This window comes from Heterodontus francisci, chromosome 23, assembly GCF_036365525.1.
Source record: "Heterodontus francisci isolate sHetFra1 chromosome 23, sHetFra1.hap1, whole genome shotgun sequence".
NCBI lineage: Eukaryota > Metazoa > Chordata > Chondrichthyes > Heterodontiformes > Heterodontidae > Heterodontus > Heterodontus francisci.
Window position 1 is genome coordinate 32,785,817 of NC_090393.1, and position 21,099 is coordinate 32,806,915.

Sequence of the window (21,099 nt, forward strand, 5' to 3'; positions counted from 1 at the left end):
AAAACTACAGAATTCCATTTTGAAAAGATAAACTATCCAAGACACTTAGCTGGAAGAAGGTAGTTTTTTTGAATATTCAGTGAATTTATTACTTGGATTTTGAGAATGCACCTCCAAAGGAAGTGAGACAAAGCAGTAAGTCATGAAAAGCATTGCTGAGCAGTTCATTGATTCATGGATGCTTCGACTTCTATTTACTTGATGTACAATTGTTTTAATATGTAAACTGAACCAGGTTAGGTTCCAAGGGCAAGCAGTCTAATTCAAGTGGGAAGTATACTTGTGCCTAATGAAATCTGTTCTGGTTAAATCATTTAAATAATACTTGTCCTGGTCACTTTTTGATTAGGCTAGAGTTCATATCCACCACCGTATTATAAATAAGGTCTGATTGTTCCCTTCATTCTCTTCAGTCTTTCTCTGGTCAAGCTACATGCAAACATAGCATTGGCTGGAATATATGCCTCTTAGTCTGAACTTCACTGAACAATTGCATGTGGAATGTTCTGCACTCAAAACTTTTTTTTAAAGTTAAAGCATTTGATAAATATTATGAATTCCAGTGAAAATATTTTAATGTACACAGTGCTTTCCACCAAAGCTTCCCTGAAAATCAATTTTGTGTCACTGCCTTTTCAGCATAAAATGTAGTCCTTGTCCATATATGAACTTTATAAAAAGTCTTTTTTTGTTATTGAACTTTGTACAACTTTCTTTCTCTAAAATTTTACTGTGAATCTTAATAGTACCATCCTAGGGAGGATAATGTTAGTTTGATAGTCAAACTTAATTTTTTTTCTAGGAATCTGAAGATGGGGAACCACTTCCAAAAAAGATCAGAACAGAGACCTCTCAGCAGAGTGCTGAGGACAGTTAGGCTGCCCAGAAAACTGTGGGGTCACTTTCCACATAAAGGTACATCAACAGGCCTCATTTCAGACCGACCTTCTAGAAACTTTCACATATTACTGAACATGGAGGAACCACTGACCACAAACGAATGTTGGGTCATAATCCAAGAAAAATTTGGGAAGACTGGACAGATATGACGCTGACTAATTTCTCCTGTGAAATACACATTCTAGTGATTTATATATTTAAATTACTTTCACTGTTAAAGTTGGGTGGGGGGTAGAGGAAATGGACTCAGGAGGGTTTACGCACTGGTAGATTATAAAACTTGTCAAGATCACATGTTTTTGCTGCTGTATTTCATTCTTTTATTTATGTTGTAAAATATTTAATGATGGTACAGGTCAGAATTAGCATATGTGTGAAATCCACAATTCATGCCATTTAATTCCATTTTCGTGCCTCTTTTTTAAAACAAATGACCACTATCTTACAGAAAGTGCCCTATGTTTGCCTTGAAAGTAGTAGGATTCTGTTTGTGATCATGTTTAACTAGTGTAACAGTCTGAAATATTGGTCCTTTTCATGTTTAGCTTTGTAATTTTAAAACACCCTACAAGAATCTATCATAGAGATCTATTTCCTTGAATACAGCCATGTATATAGGTTGTTCTATTCATTTATGAAAGTGTGAAAATATGAATTTCTGGATACAGTAGATTTATATGGGCAGTTGAAAATAAATTTCTACACAAATGGTATCTGTAGTAGATGTGTAATTGGATTCATCTTGTGGGCTAATCAGAAATCCGGATATAAAATGAAAATTTCAAGTGAATAGTATAAAGCACAAATACAGTAAGATTTTAAAACGTTTAATAGGCTGTCATAGCGCTTTGGAGCACTGACCTGATAAGCCATTAAGTGGAGATCCAAGTTTGTCTGATTTCCGAGAGTATCCAACTGAATCTGTGCTGCTGTGTAGGGAAGGTGAGGTAGCTCTTGGAGAGTCTGCTGTAGATTTTAGTGATACCTATGCAGGCCTGAGAGCAGGACAATCTTTGGATGCTGCATGTTGTGGGAAGACCATTAGAAATGGAAGAAAATGTAAATACTGTACCTTAGTTTCCATCTTCCAAAAAATTAATAGTTGAACTATTTCTGTACATCAAGTTTCTGTTTTGTCAACTAATGCAAGCTAACCTCCCACTGAATTTATGTTTCAGTACTGAAGATAATGTTTGAACAAATGTGATGTGGGGATTATAAACTTGTTTTGATGTCAAATGTTACCTTTTCCAAATTTAAATAAAAACTTCCACAATCATTTACAAGTGAGACAGTTTCTTAAATCACTGTGTAGTAAAATACAAGTGAAATCCCAAGGCTTCTGTAGATTAAACCCTTGAAACCCCTGTATAAGGCTTTGAAAGCTGTGGTGCGAAAGATGTAGATTCAACTATGAACTGTGGGATCCCCTTCTGGGACTCGTGCTTGTTTTTTTTAATAATGGGGTAATATTTTAATATCTCCACCAGATGCACTTAAATTCCAATTCTGAAATATTGGTACTCTTCCATACCTCATTCATTCTCATTTGAATGAAACCTGTACTATTTAATAATTTAAAGTGTTGTTGCATTTCCCTGTGAAGGGATATGTTGCTTCTTTGGATTAAATAACTGATATAACTGGTAAAGGCATTACTGCTTGTATTTATTTGCGATGTGATTTGTTAAAGACCCATGGTTCCAGCACTAATATATGCAACTGAGCAGCAAAGAAGTTCAGAACCACGGTTGTATTCAAGGAAATAGTTAGTATATATACCTGCAATGCATTACAGTTGCACTCTGCATATGTAATAAGTGCTTATGTACTAAGAATGAGAATGCACATGATTCTGACAATTGTTTGCTCCAGATTATCACTTTCACACATGGCTGAGTTTTTCCATCTTAATGTTGCTTTGAATGATATAATTCTGTTTAAAGTGAATTGAATACTTGATAACTTTATAATAAAATTAAGCTCCAACAGTATATAGCATTGCCATTATAAATGTTTGAATTTCTATAACTCAGGCCACTTCGAATTCAGTTACTTAATCTGAAGACATTTTGGGGGAGAAATTCAACTCATGGACATCTGTATATCTAATGTAAAATTGACATTAGACCTCCATTTTGCATCATTATCTGCTGTGCTTGAACAGCACCTGGTGTCATATTGGCTCATAAAGGCACCTGCCTGAAATGGGCATTGGGCTCAAATTTGCAAATCAGAGTTATATGCTGGTTGTAAGGTCTGAGTGCAAAGTTCAAGTACAAATGGGCAGAGATTGCATGGTGCATGACCTGCCTAATAATTGTATCAGGCTTTGAGCGATGACTCCTTAAAGGGACTGCTAAGAAAAAGCCACTGAATAAAAGCCCAGGAAATGTTGAGTTTTATTCTTTGAACCCAGGAGGAACAAGAATGGTACACATGGATCCAGAAAACTCTGGCTCACTGCTGTTGGCACATTTGTCCACATGGAACCACAGCAGGGCATCCATTTGGTACTCTGAGCTCAGCAGCAGCTTTAAACAAAGCCAAAAGCTGAATTTAGCTTGGGTCTCATGGTGCTGACTTTGCTCTCATTTTGGGTGCAAGTTGAATTTCTCAACCGTTTGTCCCTTACCAGTTGGTTAACAAGTATGCCTAGTGTTTTGAATTACATTTTTGGCTTCTGTTATATACGTTTTGGTGGCTGAGAGTTGGATTTGAATTTATTGCTTGGTTATCTTTGTCTTGCAGGAACTGTAGAGGTGAAATATCAACATTGTGTGCACATGAATACTATTTGTTATGGTAGTAGAACTACTTTGTGCTTTACACTAGGTTGGAGTGCCTCAGGAACTGAATAGTATGTCTGGTTGTTTCATTTATGATCACATGCTCAAATTCAAAGTTGAAAATAGTGCTGGCAAAATAATGTATCCAGTGAGTCTAAAGACCCAAGCTGTTAATATAAAGTGGTCCCAAAATGTATCCCAATTAATTTATAATTTGCATTTTTCATGGTGCAGCATTTTAGTAAGATGCTCAATGTGCCAATACTTGGCCACTTTTTAATTAAATTTCCATAAGGTTGACGTACTCCTTTATGATGGGGACTTACTGAAGCTGAGTTGTCTCCTAAATTGAACCTGTTCTACTGTTGCTTATACAAATAAGCCCAAGTATTTTTTTTTTAATTTGGAAACTGGCTTGAGTGGAATCGGATCAATTTGCAATTAGTACAACTGAACCACAGAACTAAATGTCAAATGATGTGCAAATCCCTAAATAGAATAATACTGAATAGACACAGGAGAAACAGGGTGGTTCTTAATACTGAAGATATGTACGGAACAATTTTTTGTTTTTCCTTGCAGGACTTTCAAAATTAATATCTTGTTTCCTTCAAGTAACTAGTCCAAGGAATCGTAGTTCAGTTCTGATTTACTTTGGAACCTTGTTATAAACTACTGGGGACCGATAAAACTTTTAACTGGGTTCCATGGTACTACTGTTTAACTCTTTACATTTTTTGGTTTTGTACATGATTGATGCATAAACCAAAAATAGTTCAAGTTTTAACAGTGAATTTACTAAAGTGGTAAAGTGTATAATAACCTGAAAAAATTCAGCAACTTTTATGTAGGTATTTTTCAGTTTCAAGACTGCTGCAGTGAAAGCTAAAGTTGTATACCTCGTGTCATGAAGGGGCTCAACGGTATAATTTTTTAAAAGCTATGAGCAACACTAATGAACTTTGTAGGTGTGGTATGAATTTTTTTATGAAGTTGGGTATAGTCTTGTCTTTCCATAACTAAGTTTGGCTTTTGTTAATAGAATTTCTGTACAATGTAAGTTAGGTATTGTCTTTTCCATCTGAAACCTGTACAGCTGTATGTTCAAGAAAACTTCTGGTTTAAAAAAAAAGTAGATAGAATGAAAACCATTTTATCATGAAAGTAGCACCACAGCTAAAGCAGGAAAACTTTATGTAATTTTATCTAAAAGAAACTTGGGGATAGTGCAAGTTATTCTCTCATACTTAAAAGAAAAAGTTGGAACTTCTGTTACGTTTTGGTTACTCCCTGAAGCTTCCTCCATCTGAGGAATGCTTTAAAATGAATCCCATCTTGGGTCTGTAAATTCTAAACTGTTATATTGCTAGACTGTAATATTGCGATAGCCAGAATGAGTGTTTTAACTTTGTTACCTAAAATTTTGTTTTTCAAATTTTGCCCTTCCCATTTTTATGTTGAAAGAAATTGAAGAGCCACATTCCAAATTTTTGTAGAAGTGCTGGCACTTATTTACTAATAAATCAACATGGCAGCACACACTTTGTTGTAATTTTAGGACTTGAAATCCATGCTACTATTACACTCTAGAGAAAGCTTTGTGAATACTGCCCAGGTGTCAACATGAATAAATTTGTGATCAGATTGCCTATCTTTTAACAACCTATTATGATTACTAGAGACTGAAGCTATCATGTAAAAACTTAACACTTTCCAACTGAAATGCAATGTGTTGTACAGCAGTATGTTTTCTTTATTTATTCTCAAGTATGGTTTGTACCATGTACAATGGCTCTGTTTCATGAATAAAAAAATTGTATAACACATTGTGTTTTTATTCAGTTAACAGTTTATATATTGTCTTTTTATTGTATTTTCCTATGGATAACAAAAGGTCATAAATACAGGTGATAATGGGACCTGACCAAAAATTAAACTGTTTACGGGAATATACCATGCTCTTGTTCACTTTCTTTAACGGTTATTAATTGGTCATAAATTAATAAATTTCTATTTGCTGACATTTTTCTCCCGATGCATCCAAAATTAAATGATTGTAATATTACATTACAAATTTATTTTTATAGTCAGATTCTACTGTCAGAACTGACCTTTCATTGTAAGAAAACACCTTAAATTTGGAGATAAATTATTTAAATGGTAGCATGGTGATGCTGTTCAGATTACTTGAGTGTGTGGAAATCAGGCACAAAGCACTTTCAGTACAGTTGCATGCCTTAACTTTGGGGGGTGCTGGGAGTGAGCAGCGTGTTGGGAAGAACACTTGTGCTCAACTCCCCTCTTGATCTTGAATAAATATTGATTATAGTTTTCAATGTACCGATATGCTGAGTACAGGAAAATAACCAAATAAAACCAGATTAATTTATTTCCTTTAAAAGGACTAATCATTCTTCAAATGAAGGTTGGTTGTATTTTACGTAGTATTTATTGCTATTCAGACATATATGATATCTTAATTTTTTCCTCCAACCACATTAGATTATCTTTTGATTTGTTATTTATTGGGTTTATGTTGTATAATGTGCAATTGTTTATATACTTACCTGTTTAATATGTAGCTTGCTATTTTATAATGTCAGTTGACTGAGGACTTGAAGATGCCTGATGCTTCCTTGTAACTGTCATTGGCACTATCTCATACCTGCCTTGATGTGACATCCTAGATCAATCCCAATGTGTCTATTTTTGGTTGAGAAACTTAAACCTTCCTTAATTTTTTCTGATTAGGTTATTAAACAGCATGAATTTTGTTGAAACTGCCTTTGATTTCCTTAAAATGTACTAAACCCAATTGAGAGCTGAATGACATCAGGTAAGTTTACTGTTTACCTTGTATCTGTACTTAATTGCAAGCATTTTTGGATATGTGAATGCGGCAGTTAATTCTACTTCCAAAATTCAGTGTGAGGTAATGAGGCCAGATACTATTTCCTGCTTTCATTCCAACTTTGTTCCATTTTTGGAGTATGCTTCTAAGACCCTGGGCTATTTAACCAATAGGGTGGTGGGAGCCTGGAACGCATTGCCAGCGGAGGTGGTAGACGCGGGCACGATAGCGTCTTTTAAGATGTATCTCGACAGATACATGAATGGGCAGGAAGTAAAGAGATACAGACCCTTAGAAAATAGGCGACAGGTTTAGATAGAGGATTTGGATCGGCGTAGGCTTGGAGGGCCGAAGGGCCTGTTCCTGTGCTGTAATTTTCTTTGTTCTTCTTTGGGGGAGCATACTCTCCTATTGCTGGTATCCACATAAACCCACTTTCCAACAAGCTTGCTTAATGATAAGCAGTCAAACCCTGGTTGATCTTGTATCTGACACCACCGTATAACTCCGTACAGTCCAGCAATCAAATATAGAAACATGATCTGCATAGTTCAAATCTGCACTCTGATGCGCTAAGGGTAGCGAGTCACAAGATCCGAGAGGGTGTGATTGGGTAATGTTGGCTTGAACCCTAATATAGCAAAAGCTCAATATCATACCAAAATGATAACTTTCTTGAAACTTAACTGACCAAACTTCAAATAGGAACATACAAAATTTTAAGGGCAGCAGAATGGCAAATATACTGAGTGGAAACACAAGATGTACAGCAATAGTTAAATTAGCATCAAAGTGCTAAGTCCATGCTTCACCCCAACTATTTTATATGCCAAGCCAATTATTGTATGAACTCCGAACTAATCCACCTTTCAGATAAGTATCTGTAATGTAGCTCAAAAATGCTGCAATTTTGATACCATTGTAATACAATTGGTCCTTAAAAATCATTATCAATAGAGAATCATATAATACAGCACAAGGAGGCCATTCAGCCAATGACTGGATAAGCTCTTTCAAAGAGCCAACAATCAGTCATGTTCCCCATAGCCGTGTAATTTTTTCACTTCACCTATGTAGGAGATAGGTAGTAGATCTTCAAGAACACTGACTAAAACTGGTAAGATGGAACAAAATGTCACTGTCAAAAGTGGTGGCCACTGCTTAATGAAGGACATACCAACAGGAGTAGGCCATTTAGCCCCATGAGCCTATTCCGCTGCCATTCAATGAGATCATGGTTTATCTGCAACCTAACTCCATATACCTTGCCTTTGTCCTATAACCCTAATGCCTTTGGATAACAAAATTCAATTCCAAATTAAAAATTGATCTAGCAGCAGTTGCTGTTTGTGGAAGATAGTTCCAAACTTCTACCATTCTTTGTGTAGAAGAATTTCTTAATTTCACTCCTGAAAGGTCTGGCTCTAATTTTTAGACTGTGTCCCCTTGTCCTAGACTGCAACCAGCAGAAATATTTTCTCTTTCTCTATGTATCCTATCTGTTCCCCTTAATATCTTGAACTTCAATCAAATCACCCCTAATTTCAATTCCAGGAAATACAATGCTCATTTGTGTAATCACTCCTCATAATTCAACCTTGGGAATCCAGGTATCATTCTGGTAAATCTGTGTTGCACTCCCTCCAAGGCCAATATATCCTTCCTAAGGTGTGGTGCCCAAAACTTCTCTCAGAACCTTAAGTGTGGTCTAACCAGGGCATTCTATAGCTAGCTGAAGTTACCCCTTTGTAGTCTAGTCCTTTAAAGGCAAGTATGCCATTAGCCTTTTTGATTATTTTCTGTACCTGTAAATGACATTTTAATCTATGTTTCTAACCTTTCATCGTTTAGAAAGTACCCTGTTCTGTCCTTTTTTAGGTCCAAAGTGGATGACCTAATTTGCCTACATTGAAATCTGATAGAAAAATGTGCAATAGAATCTACAAATCTGTTAAACAATTTCTGTGGAATAAGTAGGAAGGATATGAGACACATTGTTTTGACCAGATTCATATTTCCCACAGAATAAGTTGATCAGTTCTCCATATTGTCATCTTCTGTTTGGGGAAAAGTCTAATTTGACTGATTTTATGGATGTTTTCCATTATAAGACATGGATTATTCTTACAAATCCATATATTTTTGTGTACAGGCAGAGCATGTGTTTTTTCCTATAAATATCAATGTGTTGGGTATTCATATGTTTAAAACATTGTTCACATTTTTCAAAATGTAACTGGTGCAGGTTATTAAAGCTGTACAGAGTTCTAGTTAGAACCCATCTGGAGTGCTGCATTCTGATCTGGGCACTGATCTGAAGAAAGTTTTATTGGCCAGGGAGCAGGTGTGGTGCAGATTCACTAAAATGAGACTGGGGCCAAAGGAGTCAAATTGAGGACTGGTTGCATAGATTAGGCTTTGAGTATATAAGATTAAGGGGTGATCCAATTGAGGTGTTTAAGATCATTATAAGATTTGATAGGTATTGGGAAACTGCTTCCTCTGGGTGGGGAGTCCAGCACAAGCGGGCATAATCTTAAAATTAAAGCTAGGCTACAAAAGGTAGCAGAACTCTGGATTTCCCTCTCAAAGCTGTTGAGGCAAGGTCTATTGTGAAATTCAAAATTAACTTATTTTTGTTGAAGGTATTGAGGATTGCAAATGAAGCTGGGTAGGTAGATCAGCTATGTTCTAATTTAAATGGCGTACTCTTCTTTCTATAGATTGGCTTGGCCTATGCAAATAAGTCCATTTCAAAGATGCTTACAACCAGCCAGTTTCGAGGTTTGCAACCTTCTCAGCACATACACTTTGGTTGAACAAGATATATTTATTGCATCACTTCTGTGCATGCAACATTACAAAAAAAAGTTCTTGGATAACTATATTTAAACCTATTTTCGACCTTGGTGTAATTTCATAATGTTGCTTGTACTGTGCTTATCAACCAATCTTTGTAGTAAAATCAGACTTCCACCTGTGAGCCTCTGCAATAATACTCTGCACAATCTGTGGTGTCCTTTTTACATTAATGACTAGCTGTTTCAGCAACCCCACCATAAAATAATTGGTTCAGTAAAGTTAGGTCATAACTCAGGCGTTAGCTGCAGTCAATAGTGGATCAGGCTCAAGGGGTTAAATGGCTTACTCTTCCGTATATTTAAGTACCTTTCTAAAACAATACGTTTACACTGCATAAACCTATCAACGAGTTGCATTTAAATTACGTAGTCGGGTTAGTAAACTTGACAATTATGCAGGTTCTCTTACCTTTTGTATGTGTACACTTTTCTACTTTTTCCTTGTACTGTCGTCATTGACTTGAGCTGGTTTCCCTCGTGTACCTTTCCCAAGTAGCTAATCTTCTAATCTGAGCGTCGATAATGAGTGATGGCAGCCAACACATTTTTCTTATGCGCCTTTTAAAAAGAGCTGGACATCCTGCTATATGATCTAAAGCTCAAGCACCAAAGCAACGGAGCTTATTTAAACTGTCTCGTAATGTTTTACTATTAATTCTCCATGATCTGTTAACTTCCGATAATACGTATTTTTCATTCCAAGCAAGAAATCTATCCTTCTAATCTTGTTCATCGCGATTAAGTAAATAACTCAAAACTTGATACGTTAAGTACAAAAAAATCAACTCCTAACATGACTTCGCTGTTTATCGTATAAAGACACCTAGCTAGATTTTGATGGTAAAACTATGATGGTAAATTTGGCTGTTGTTGCATTCGCCACGAGTGGGCGTTGTCACTGAGCCGACCAATTCCGAGCGGCTGCTTGCCAGTTGCCATGCGCCTTTAAGAAACGCCGGCCTCTGATTGGACCGGGCTCCCACAGCCCCCCCCCCCCCCCACTCCCCTCCCGGTTAGTCAGAGACGAAGCTGCCGAATGAAGGAAAGGAATGAGGTTCTGGAGAGAAAGTGGCTGTTTGATCGCTTCATTTTACAGCTGCGCGATCCATTACGTTATTTAAAATGGCCAAGGACGTGTTCCTGCTGCGCTCGGCCAGGGCTCCGGTCATTATCAAGCAGGAGCCCGACGACGATTCGGACGCCGATGAGCCGAATTTGAAGAAATCGGACGAGCTACAGATCATCCACAGCGGGCATTTCATGGTGTCGTCTCCGCACCGCGAGCACCCTCCCAAGAAAGGATACGATTTCGACACTGTCAACAAACAGACATGTCAGACCTACTGCTTCGGAAAGTACAGCACGTCCCATCTCTCCATCGACGCATCCCTGACCAAGCTATTCGAGTGCATGACTCTGGCGTACAGGTGAGAGGAGGCCGCAAGGAAGAAGTGCCGCCTGGAATCTTAGAGTCTGGCTTTGTTTTCCGTGTGGTTTGTGAGAGGGTGGGGGAAGGGGGCGCAAGAAACTCGATGCCGGTATTTGTTTTTCTCTTACAACACCCTCAGAGATTTGGGCGTCATAAGCTATTTTTAGACGCTTTGGCGAGATCCCGTTGTTTTTTCCTAGGCCCGATCAAACTGAATTAACATAAAATCTGCAGCGTGACTTTTCACGGCCCAGTCTCTCCCTGGAGGTTTTCAATGGAGTTTATTTCAAGTTGATGAGTGGTAAATTCTATTTTAAAAATAGATCATAGTTTTAATGTAGTTGAGCTTACAATTCTGAAGCTTTTTCTTAAAGTCATCACACGAACTCCTCTCTAGACGAATGTTAAAGCAGAGGGCCAGTGATGAAAGATCATTGACCTGAAACGTTAACTCTGCTTCTCTCTCCACAGATGTTGCCAGACCTGCTGAGTATTTCTAACATTTGTTTTTATTTCAGATTTCTAGCATCTGCAGTATTTTGCTTTTATTATATTATGGCCAGCGAAGATGCTCGACTTGCTCATGACATCATTGTCCCGACGTTTAAAACATTATTTAAAAGTATAAATAATTCACTGACGGTATTCTGGCACTTAAAATTGCGATGCCAAGTGCCTTCTCGGTGTACAGCTTTTATAGAATCACAAAAGGAGGCCAGTCGACCTTTGTTGTCTTGCGGGCTCTTTGAAATAGCTGTCCAGTGATTCCCCTGCCCCTTTCCCACGTTCCCGAATTTTTTTTTGCTTTTTCAGGTATTTATCCAATTCCCAGTTGAAAGTTATCGAATCATCTTTCACCATGCTTTCGGGCTGTGCATTCCAGATCATCATAACCACTCTGTTTAACAAAAACTCATCTCGTTTTTGTTTTGCAAATTACCTTACACATTTTGTACATTTTTATTTTTGAAACATTTGGTAAATGTTTTACTACTTTAAAAAAAAATCCAGCATCTTGGGTCAGAAAACTATCACAATTAATTGGATCACATTTTTGTTTAATTGTCCTGATACTTCAGTTTGAAAATTGAAGGAGTGAGGCTACTTTGATAGAAGAAGCTTGATACAAAGTGTACGTGAGAAAGATCTTCAAAGGTAAAAGCTTAGGAATTATTGAAAAATGATCTTCCTAGCATCATCCGTTTGTGAAGATATTAAGATTCTTGGAGTCCAAGTCTGTTTTAGTAATTGCTTTTGTCTTCTGCCTTGAATTTTGTGTTTATCAAGAGCCTTGGAGCAAAAGGAGTTCAGTGACCTTGAGTATACAAATGATATGTTATTGAAATTGACGGTTGCTGCAAAACTCCATATTCTAACAATGGACTAAAAAGCAAGATGTTGTATAACCCACTTTACATTTAAGGGTTATAAAGGGATGTGGAAAGATTAAGTAAAGGGTAGAAACTGGCAGGTGAAATTCAACTTTGGGAAGTGTGAGCTCATCTGCTTCGGATCCGAGAAAAACAAATCTAATTATTTTCTTAATGGTGAGACTAGGAACTGTGGGAGAGCAAAGAGACATGGAAGTACCTGTACACAAATTAGTTAGAAAATGTAATCAAAAATGGTAATGGAATAACAAAGAACAAACAAAGATAATTACAGCACAGGAACAGGCCCTTCGGCCCTCCAAGCCTGCGCCGATCCAGATCCTCTCTCTAAACATGTCGCCTATTTTCTAAGGTTCTGTATCTCTTTTCTTCCTGCCCATTCATGTATCTGTCTAGATACATCTTAAAAGACTCCATCGTGCCCGCATCTACCACCTCCGCTGGCAATGCGTTCCAGGTGCCCACCACCCTCTGCGTAAAGAACTTTCCACGCATATCCCCCCTAAACTTTTCCCCTTTCACTTTGAACTCGTGTCCTCTAGTAATTGAAACCCCCACTCTGGGAAAAAGCTTCTTGCTATCCACCCTGTCTATACCTCTCATGATTTTGTACACCTCAATCAGGTCCCCCCTCAACCTCCGTCTTTCTAATGAAAATAATCCTAATCTGCTCAACCTCTCTTCATAGCTAGCGCCCTCCATACCAGGCAACATCCTGGTGAACCTCCTCTGCACCCTCTCCAAAGCATCCACATCCTTTTGATAATGTGGCGACCAGAACTGTACGCAGTATTCCAAATGTGGCCGAACCAAAGTCCTATACAACTGTAACATGACCTGCCAACTCTTGTACTCAATGCCCCGTCCGATGAAGGAAAGCATGCCGTATGCCTTCTTGACCACTCTATTTACCTGCGTTGCCACCTTCAGGGAACAGTGGACCTGAACACCCAAATCTCTCTGGACATCAATTTTCCCCAGGACTTTTCCATTTACTGTATAGTTCACTCTTGAATTGGATCTTCCAAAATGCATCACCTCGCATTTGCCCTGATTGAACTCCATCTGCCATTTCTCTGCCCAACTCTCCAATCTATCTATATTCTGCTGTATTCTCTGACAGTCCCCTTCACTATCTGCTACTCCACCAATCTTAGTGTCGTCTGCAAATTTGCTAATCAGTCCACCTATACTTTCCTCCAAATCATTAATGTATATCACAAACAACAGTGGTCCCAGCACGGATCCCTGTGGAACACCACTGGTCACACGTCTCCATTTTGAAAAACTCCCTTCCACTGCTACTCTCTGTCTCCTGTTGCCCAGCCAGTTCTTTATCCATCTAGCTAGTACACCTTGGACCCCAAGCGCCTTCACTTTCTCCATCAGCCTGCCATGGGGAACCTTATCAAACGCCTTACTGAAGTCCATGTATATGACATCGACAGCCCTTCCCTCATCAATCAACTTTGTCACTTCCTCAAAGAATTCTATTAAGTTGGTAAGACATGACCTTCCCTGCACAAAACCATGTTGCCTATCACTGATAAGCCCATTTTCTTCCAAATGGGAATAGATCCTATCCCTCAGTATCTTCTCCAGCAGCTTCCCTACCACTGACGTCAGGCTCACCGGTCTATAATTACCTGGATTATCCCTGCTACCCTTCTTAAACAAGGGGACCACATTAGCAATTCTCCAGTCCTCCGGGACCTCACCCGTGTTTAAGGATGCTGCAAAGATATCTGTTAAGGCCCCAGCTATTTCCTCTCTCGCTTCCCTCAGTAACCTGGGATAGATCCCATCCGGACCTGGGGACTTGTCCACCTTAATGCCCTTTAGAATACCCAACACTTCCTCCCTCCTTATGCCGACTTGACCTAGAGTAATCAAACATCTGTTCCTAACCTCAACATCCGTCATGTCCCTCTCCTCGGTGAATACCGATGCAAAGTACTCGTTTAGAATCTCACCCATTTTCTCTGAGTCCAAGCATAACATTCCTCCTTTGTCCTTTAGTGGGCCAATCCTTTCTCTAGTTACCCTCTTTCTCCTTATATATGAATAAAAGGCTTTGGGATTTTCCTTAACCCTGTTTGCTAAAGATATTTCATGACCCCTTTTAGCCCTCTTAATTCCTCGTTTCAGATTGGTCCTACATTCCCGATATTCTTTCAAAGCTTCGTCTTTCATCAGCCGCCTAGACCTTATGTATGCTTCCTTTTTCCTCTTAGCTAGTCTCACAATTTCACCTGTCATCCATGGTTCCCTAATCTTGCCATTTCTATCCCTCATTTTCACAGGAACATGTCTCTCCTGCACGCTAATCAACCTCTCTTTAAAAGCCTCCCACATATCACATGTGGATTTACCTTCAAACAGCTGCTCCCAATCTACATTTCCCAGCTCCTGCCGAATTTTGGTGTAGTTGGCCTTCCCCCAATTTAGCACTCTCCCTTTTGGACCACTCTCGTCTTTGTCCATGAGTATTTTAAAGCTTACGGAATTGTGATCACTATTCCCAAAGTAGTCCCCTACTGAAACTTCAACAACCTGGCCGGGCTCATTCCCCAACACCAGGTCCAGTATGGCCCCTTCCCGAGTTGGACTATTTACATACTGCTCTAGAAAACCCTCCTGGATGCTCCTTACAAATTCTGCTCCATCTAGACCTCTAACACTAAGTGAATCCCAGTCAATGTTGGGAAAATTAAAATCTCCTATCACCACCACCCTGTTGCTCTTACATCTTTCCATAATCTGTTTACATATTTGTACCTCTATCTCACGCTCGCTGTTGGGAGGCCTGTAGTACAGCCCCAACATTGTTACCGCACCCTTCCTATTTCTGAGTTCTGTCCATATTGCCTCACTGCTCGAGTCCTCCATAGTGCCCTCCTTCAGCACAGCTGTGATATCCTCTTTGACCAGTAATGCAACTCCTCCACCCCTTTTACCTCCCTCTCTATCCCGCCTGAAGCATCGATATCCTGGGATATTTAGTTGCCAATCATGCCCTTCCCTCAACCAAGTCTCAGTAATAGCAATAACATCATACTCCCAGGTACTAATCCAAGCCCTAAGTTCATCTGCCTTACCTACTACACTTCTTGCATTAAAACAAATGCACCTCAGACCACCAGTCCCTTTATATTCATCATCTGCTCCCTGCCTGCTCTTCCCCTTAGTCACACTGACTTCATTATCTAGTTCCTTACAGGCTTTTGTTACTACCTCCTCACTGTCAACTGACCTCAATTGGTTCCCATCCCCCTGCCACATTAGTTTAAACCCTCCCCAACAGCGTTAGCAAAAGCACCTCCAAGGACATTGGTTCCAGTCCGGCCCAGGTGTAGACCGTCCAATTTGTAATAGTCCCACCTCCCCCAGAACCGGTCCCAATGTCCCAAAAATCTGAACCCCTCCTTCCTGCACCATCTCTCAAGCCACGCATTCATCCTGACTATTCTTTCATTTTTACTCTGACTATCACGTGGCACTGGTAGTAATCCTGAGATTACTACCTTTGAGGTCCTACTTTTTAACTTGGCTCCTAACTCCCTAAACTCTGCATGTAGGACCTCATCCCGTTTTTTACCGATATCATTAGTGCCTATGTGCACAATGACAACTGGCTGTTCACCCTCCCCCTTTAGAATGTTCTGCAGCCGATCTGAGACGTCCCTGACCCGTGCACCTGGGAGGCAACATACCATTCGGGAGCCTCGTTTTCGACCACAGAACCGCCTATCTACTCCCCTTACAATCGAATCCCCTACGACTATAGCCCTTCCACTCTTTTTCTCGCCCTTCTGAACAGCAGAGCCAGCCACGGTGCCATGGACCTGGCTACTGCTGCCTTCCCCTGGTGAGCCATCTCCCTCAACAGTATCCAAAACGGTATACTTGTTTTGGAGGGAGATGACCGCAGGGGACTCCTGCGCTGCCTTCCTGCTCTTTCTCTGCCTTTTGGTCACCCATTCCCTTTCTCCCTCAGCAATCCTAATCTGCGGTGTGACCAATTCACTAAACGTGCTATCCACGACCTCCTCAGCATCGCGCATGCTCCAAAGTGAGTCCATCCGCAGCTCGAGAGCCGTCATGCGGTCTAACAAGAGCTGCAGCTGGACACACTTCCTGCACGTGAAGGAGTCAGGGTCATCAGCCATGTCCCTGAGCTCCCACATTGAGCAAGAGGAGCATGATACGGGTCTGAGATCTCCTGCCATTTTTAATCTTAAGTTTAAACTTAGTTAAATGAAAAAGGAACGAAAAGTTTTTACCAATCACAATAAAACCAGAGAAATCGAAAAAGCCTTACCTTATAAACACCCCACCGAGTCCTTTTTTTTGGTTAGAGGAGGAGGGCGGGTGGGAGACACTACAAGTGTGGAATGTTGGCCTTTGTCTCAAGGAGGTTGGAATATAAAAGTGAGAAAATTATGTTTCCGTTGTACAGAGCCTTAATTGCACTCCATCTGGAGTACTGCATTCAGTTTTGTCCACCGAGCCTCAGGAAAGACATATTGGCCTTGGAGGGGTACAGTGTAGATTCACCAGGATAATACCAACGCTTAGAGTTAAATTTGGACGGTAGATGCTGAGAAAGTATTTACTCTGGTGGGGGAATCCAGAAAATTAGAGCTAGGCCATTTGGGGGTGAAATCAGGAAGCATTTTTTTTCACACACGGGATAGTGGAAATCTGGAATTCTCGCCTCCAAAAGACTTTGGATGCTGGATAAATTGAAATTTTCAAGACCGATGGATAGATTTCTGTTGAGGGGGCCCGAAAAATACCTTCGGGAGAAGCCCACCATGGGCCTGGAGGCGGGAAAGCCCCACCCCATATTACCGGCGGCGGCGACGCCTCGTGGCGGCCCCCCCAGCGCTCGGCGACGGGAATGTAATTAAAATATGTAAATTTATTATAATCAATGAATAAATGCTTAGCTCATTGCACCAGCTGTCCCGCTGCAGTAGTCTGGCCAGTTGCCGGAACTACCACCCCGGAACTTCTTTTGGAGATCCAAGGTGGAACACAGGGGGGGAGGGGTTAAGTTTGCATGGTGGTGGTGGTGGGGGCCGGGGAAGCGGGGTGAAAGCTTCCCGATTTGTCTAAGTGGTGGTGGGAAGGGGTAAAGATCAGAGTGAATAAACTTTGGGGGTGGGGGGGGCAGGTAATGGTCAGTTTTTTGGGGCCGAAGAGGGCAACTAATAAACTGTTTATTCATTGGGGGGGGGGGGTGGGGGGGAGGTGAAAGAGCGGTTTGAAACTTTTAATAAATTCTACATTTTCAAGTCCTGTTAAAATTTAAATTGAACTGAAGGGCTGGAAGCCCATTAAAAATGGCTCTGGTGCCAGATGCTGTTGCTGGGGATGGAGTGCCCGCTCCCTCCACGGCATCGGGGTTGGGCTGACCGCCTCGGCCATGTAAATCAGCTGCCACGCTAATTATTGCGACTTCTCAGCGGCACACATCTCGCGCGTGCGTCGCACCATTTTTGAAGTTCACCGGCAAGATTGGCGAGCTGGAAAAATTCAGCCCGCATTGTTTCTACAGGCTTGAGGGGTTGAATGGCATACGCTGTTTCAGCCATTTGAATGTAATAATCTGATTCTTCAGTGGGAGATTAAATACTTTGCATGTGTCCATGGCGTTAAAATCTGCTTTAATGTTTGTTTAGAATGTATAGTTGAGGAAAGGGCATTTGGCTATCCTGTCCAGAAATGCCCTACAGCCACCTGCATCACAACATCCAACTACTTCAAGAAATTTATTCCAGGCTTTTCCCTCCATGTGAAAGACTATTGCATGCGTACGTGCTTCATTGTGCAAAGAACTTCCTGGCTCAATCCTAAATTTGCTTTTTACCAGCTTGAGCTTGTACCTCCCTTCTGCTGCTTGTCCTACTGTTGCAATTTAGTTTGAAATAGTGTTTTGGATTTGCATTTTCTGCATTGTTTACTATTGCATAACTTGAATGAATGAACTTGCATTTATAAAGCGCCTACCATGACCTCAGGACGTCCCAAAGCACTTTACAGCCAATGAATTATTTTTGAAGTGCAGTCACTGTTGTAATGTTTAAAAGGTTACATCTCAGTTTTCTTCATGGCTGAAAAGCCAAAACTACTCACTTTCTTCTGACTCAGTCCTCTGATATTACGCATCAAACTTGTGACTTCTCTGAGCTGTATTGAGATCTTGAATGTTTCCCTTTATGGGTCCATCTCAGTCTTTTATTATTTGAGCTGGAATGCTTTGCTGTTCCGTTCCAAATCTTCATTTAACAGCTGGAGATCTTGCTCAGCTGATGGTACTCATGTTTGAATTTTTAAAAATTCTTTCATGGGATGTGGGTATCGCTGGCAAGTCCAGCATTTAGTTGAGGCTGAAATTTGTATTTGGGTTCTATAAAAGGGAATCCAATTTCCTGTTGTTTTCACCCCATGAAGATGTTTGTAGCTTTTGCCCACTTAACGAAAAAAAAACTCTTTCAAGTGTCCCTGAAATATTCCATAGCCAACAGAATAGTTGGGTCTGGTGTGCCGTTCCTAAGGCAGCTGCTAGGTGTCCCACAAAAATTGTCCTATATCCTTTTTCAAAATACAAATTTTGTCACAGACAAGTGCTAAGACTAGAGGTTTGGAACTGGATGTATACGGATCTAAATGTCCCCCTGAAATTTCTCAATCACTTTAGAAAATCAAATAAAATCTTTCTATTAACTGCGTTGTAGAATTTTACGATGTAAATTTGCAACTTACATTGTTAAATTTATTATATCAACTAACATGTATTCTTTGTGTTATGATGCAGTATGAACGGACTGGTTGGGATTATCTTAGAACTTGTAGGAGTGAAACTAGAATTAATGGTGTCATTCAATTTTGACCTTTTCTAATTAAGACATCAAAGATAAGACATTTCCAAGATTGAAGAGTTTTAAAAAAGGGGCAAAGTGATAATTCAGTGATACCAATCTTAGGATTAAAAGCCTGGAGATTTTAGGATGGGGTGAAATGGAGAAGGGAAGGAATTCCACAGTTTTGTGCTCCTGGGAATACTAACCATAGTAGTATCAGTAAAATGGATGAGAACGGTTACAAGAGAGAGATATTACTATGTTAGAACAAACTCCAGCAAATCTGTTGGCTACGGAATAATGCAAGAACACTTGGAGCCTTTTTCCCATTTAAGGGAAGTAAGAACTACTAGCATCTTAATGTGATGACAGCAACAGAAAATTGAATTCCCTTTTATTGAGCTCAAGTTCAACTTTCAACCTCAACTATTCAAACGCAAGTAACTTCAGCAGAGGTTCTGCAGAGTACAGATGTTGATGATGGACAGTGACAGTCACATATTATGCTGCATGACTGTACAGGCTGATATTGTAACTTATTTCACTAATGACTGTTATAGTGCCTGTCTGTTTTGCATTGTAAGGTGATCCAGTACTTTGTTTTCAAAGAATTTCTAAGATCAATTTCTGGAAGGATGAAAGAATATCAGAAACAGGAGTAGGCCATTCCACCCTACGAGTTTGCTCCGACATTCAGTAAGAACATCTACCTGTACTCCATCTACCCACACTATCCCCAGATCACTTGATTCTCTAAGTGTCCAAAACTTTATTGATCACTTTCTTGAATCTCCTCATCAGCTGAATTCTCACAGCCCTCTGAGGTAGAGAATTCCAAAGTTTAACAACCCACTGTGTGAAGAAATTTTTCCTCATCTCAGTCTGACCCCTTATTCTGAGATTATGACCCTTAGGTCTAGTTCCCAAGCAAGGGGGGAGCATCCTCCCAGTATGTACCCTGTCAGGCTCTCTCAGAATTTGATATGTTTAAATGAGATCACCTCTGATTCTTCTAAACTCTAGGGAATATAGACCCAGTCTACTCAATCTCTCCTCATTGGACAATCCCCTGATCCCAGGAATCAGTCCCATGAACTGTTGCTGCACTCCCTCTAAGCCAAGTATATCTTTCTTTAGGTAAGGAGACTAAAACTCCATTCTGTATCAAGAGATTTGGTACCAGTAGTGAATGGAATATATTTAGTATCGCTGGAATAAAAATTGCTGAACATTTCTACATGCTAAATCGTTCAGTATTAGGGGGATGAGAAATTACTCTTGTCTCTATGCAAGGAAGAGATTAAGATGGCATTTTGTCACACAGCTCACTGAAACAAATCCTTACAATATTGGGATTAGGCTATGAAAGGTTAAGGCCAAACATATTTGACTTGTGGATAGAATGAATTGTACATTTTTATGGCTGCATCAGGTAAGTGGGAGTGTTGTAATTTTGATAACATTTGGGCTGAGAGATAAAATGGTAATGCAAAATGTTTAAAATATCCAAATTAATAAATAGATTTGTGGTTAATACCCACCTATCATTTGGAAAATAAGACCAGACCTTTCTATTTCCTGGCCCGGTTTTGAGTTCTGTTTTTTCCCTTCTCACAGCCTTTAGTATTTTAAAGTTTAAGCTTGGCATTACTTCATCAGTGCTTCATGATTACTTTTTTAATGTTTGGTGGTGTCCTTTATTATGGGACCTGGGTGTCTCAATGAACTAAGACAAACCTGGGAAAGGAATATAGATGACCATGATACTGACTTCTAGAAAACAACTCATTGCAACTGATCCTATGCCCTTTCTCACCCAACAGCCTACCCTGCTGCTCTCCTGGTTGGTTATCCAAGGTAACCTTGTTGATTGTGCAGTTAACTTTAACTATATTGCCATTGATATCCATAACTCAGTATAATAACTGATTATATAACTGCCCTTTTGAACTATTGCATGAACAGGTTTGCACTGTGACCGGGTCAATGTATACAGTTAAATCAGAAAG

The 21,099-nt window shown here is 39.9% G+C and overlaps 2 protein-coding genes across 5 annotated transcripts in view; both read left to right on the forward strand.

The window, feature by feature from the left end:
- The window catches only part of LOC137383038 (B-cell CLL/lymphoma 7 protein family member A-like), a 48,388-nt gene extending 42,900 nt beyond the window's left edge, over nt 1-5,488 (forward strand). The window contains exon 8 of the mRNA XM_068055637.1: nt 803-5,488. Coding sequence (XP_067911738.1) covers nt 803-877 — 75 coding nt within the window. The 3' untranslated portion in view covers nt 878-5,488. The remainder of the gene's footprint in view (nt 1-802) is intronic.
- Nucleotides 5,489-10,416: 4,928 nt separating this feature from the next.
- The window catches only part of mlxip (MLX interacting protein), a 131,678-nt gene continuing 120,995 nt past the window's right edge, over nt 10,417-21,099 (forward strand). For all 4 annotated transcript variants that reach the window (XR_010977264.1, XM_068055033.1, XM_068055035.1 and 1 more), the window contains exon 1: nt 10,417-10,828. Coding sequence is in view for 3 of the 4 variants with exons in the window: in XM_068055033.1 (XP_067911134.1) it covers nt 10,524-10,828 (305 nt within the window). In the remaining variant the exon portion in view is untranslated. The remainder of the gene's footprint in view (nt 10,829-21,099) is intronic.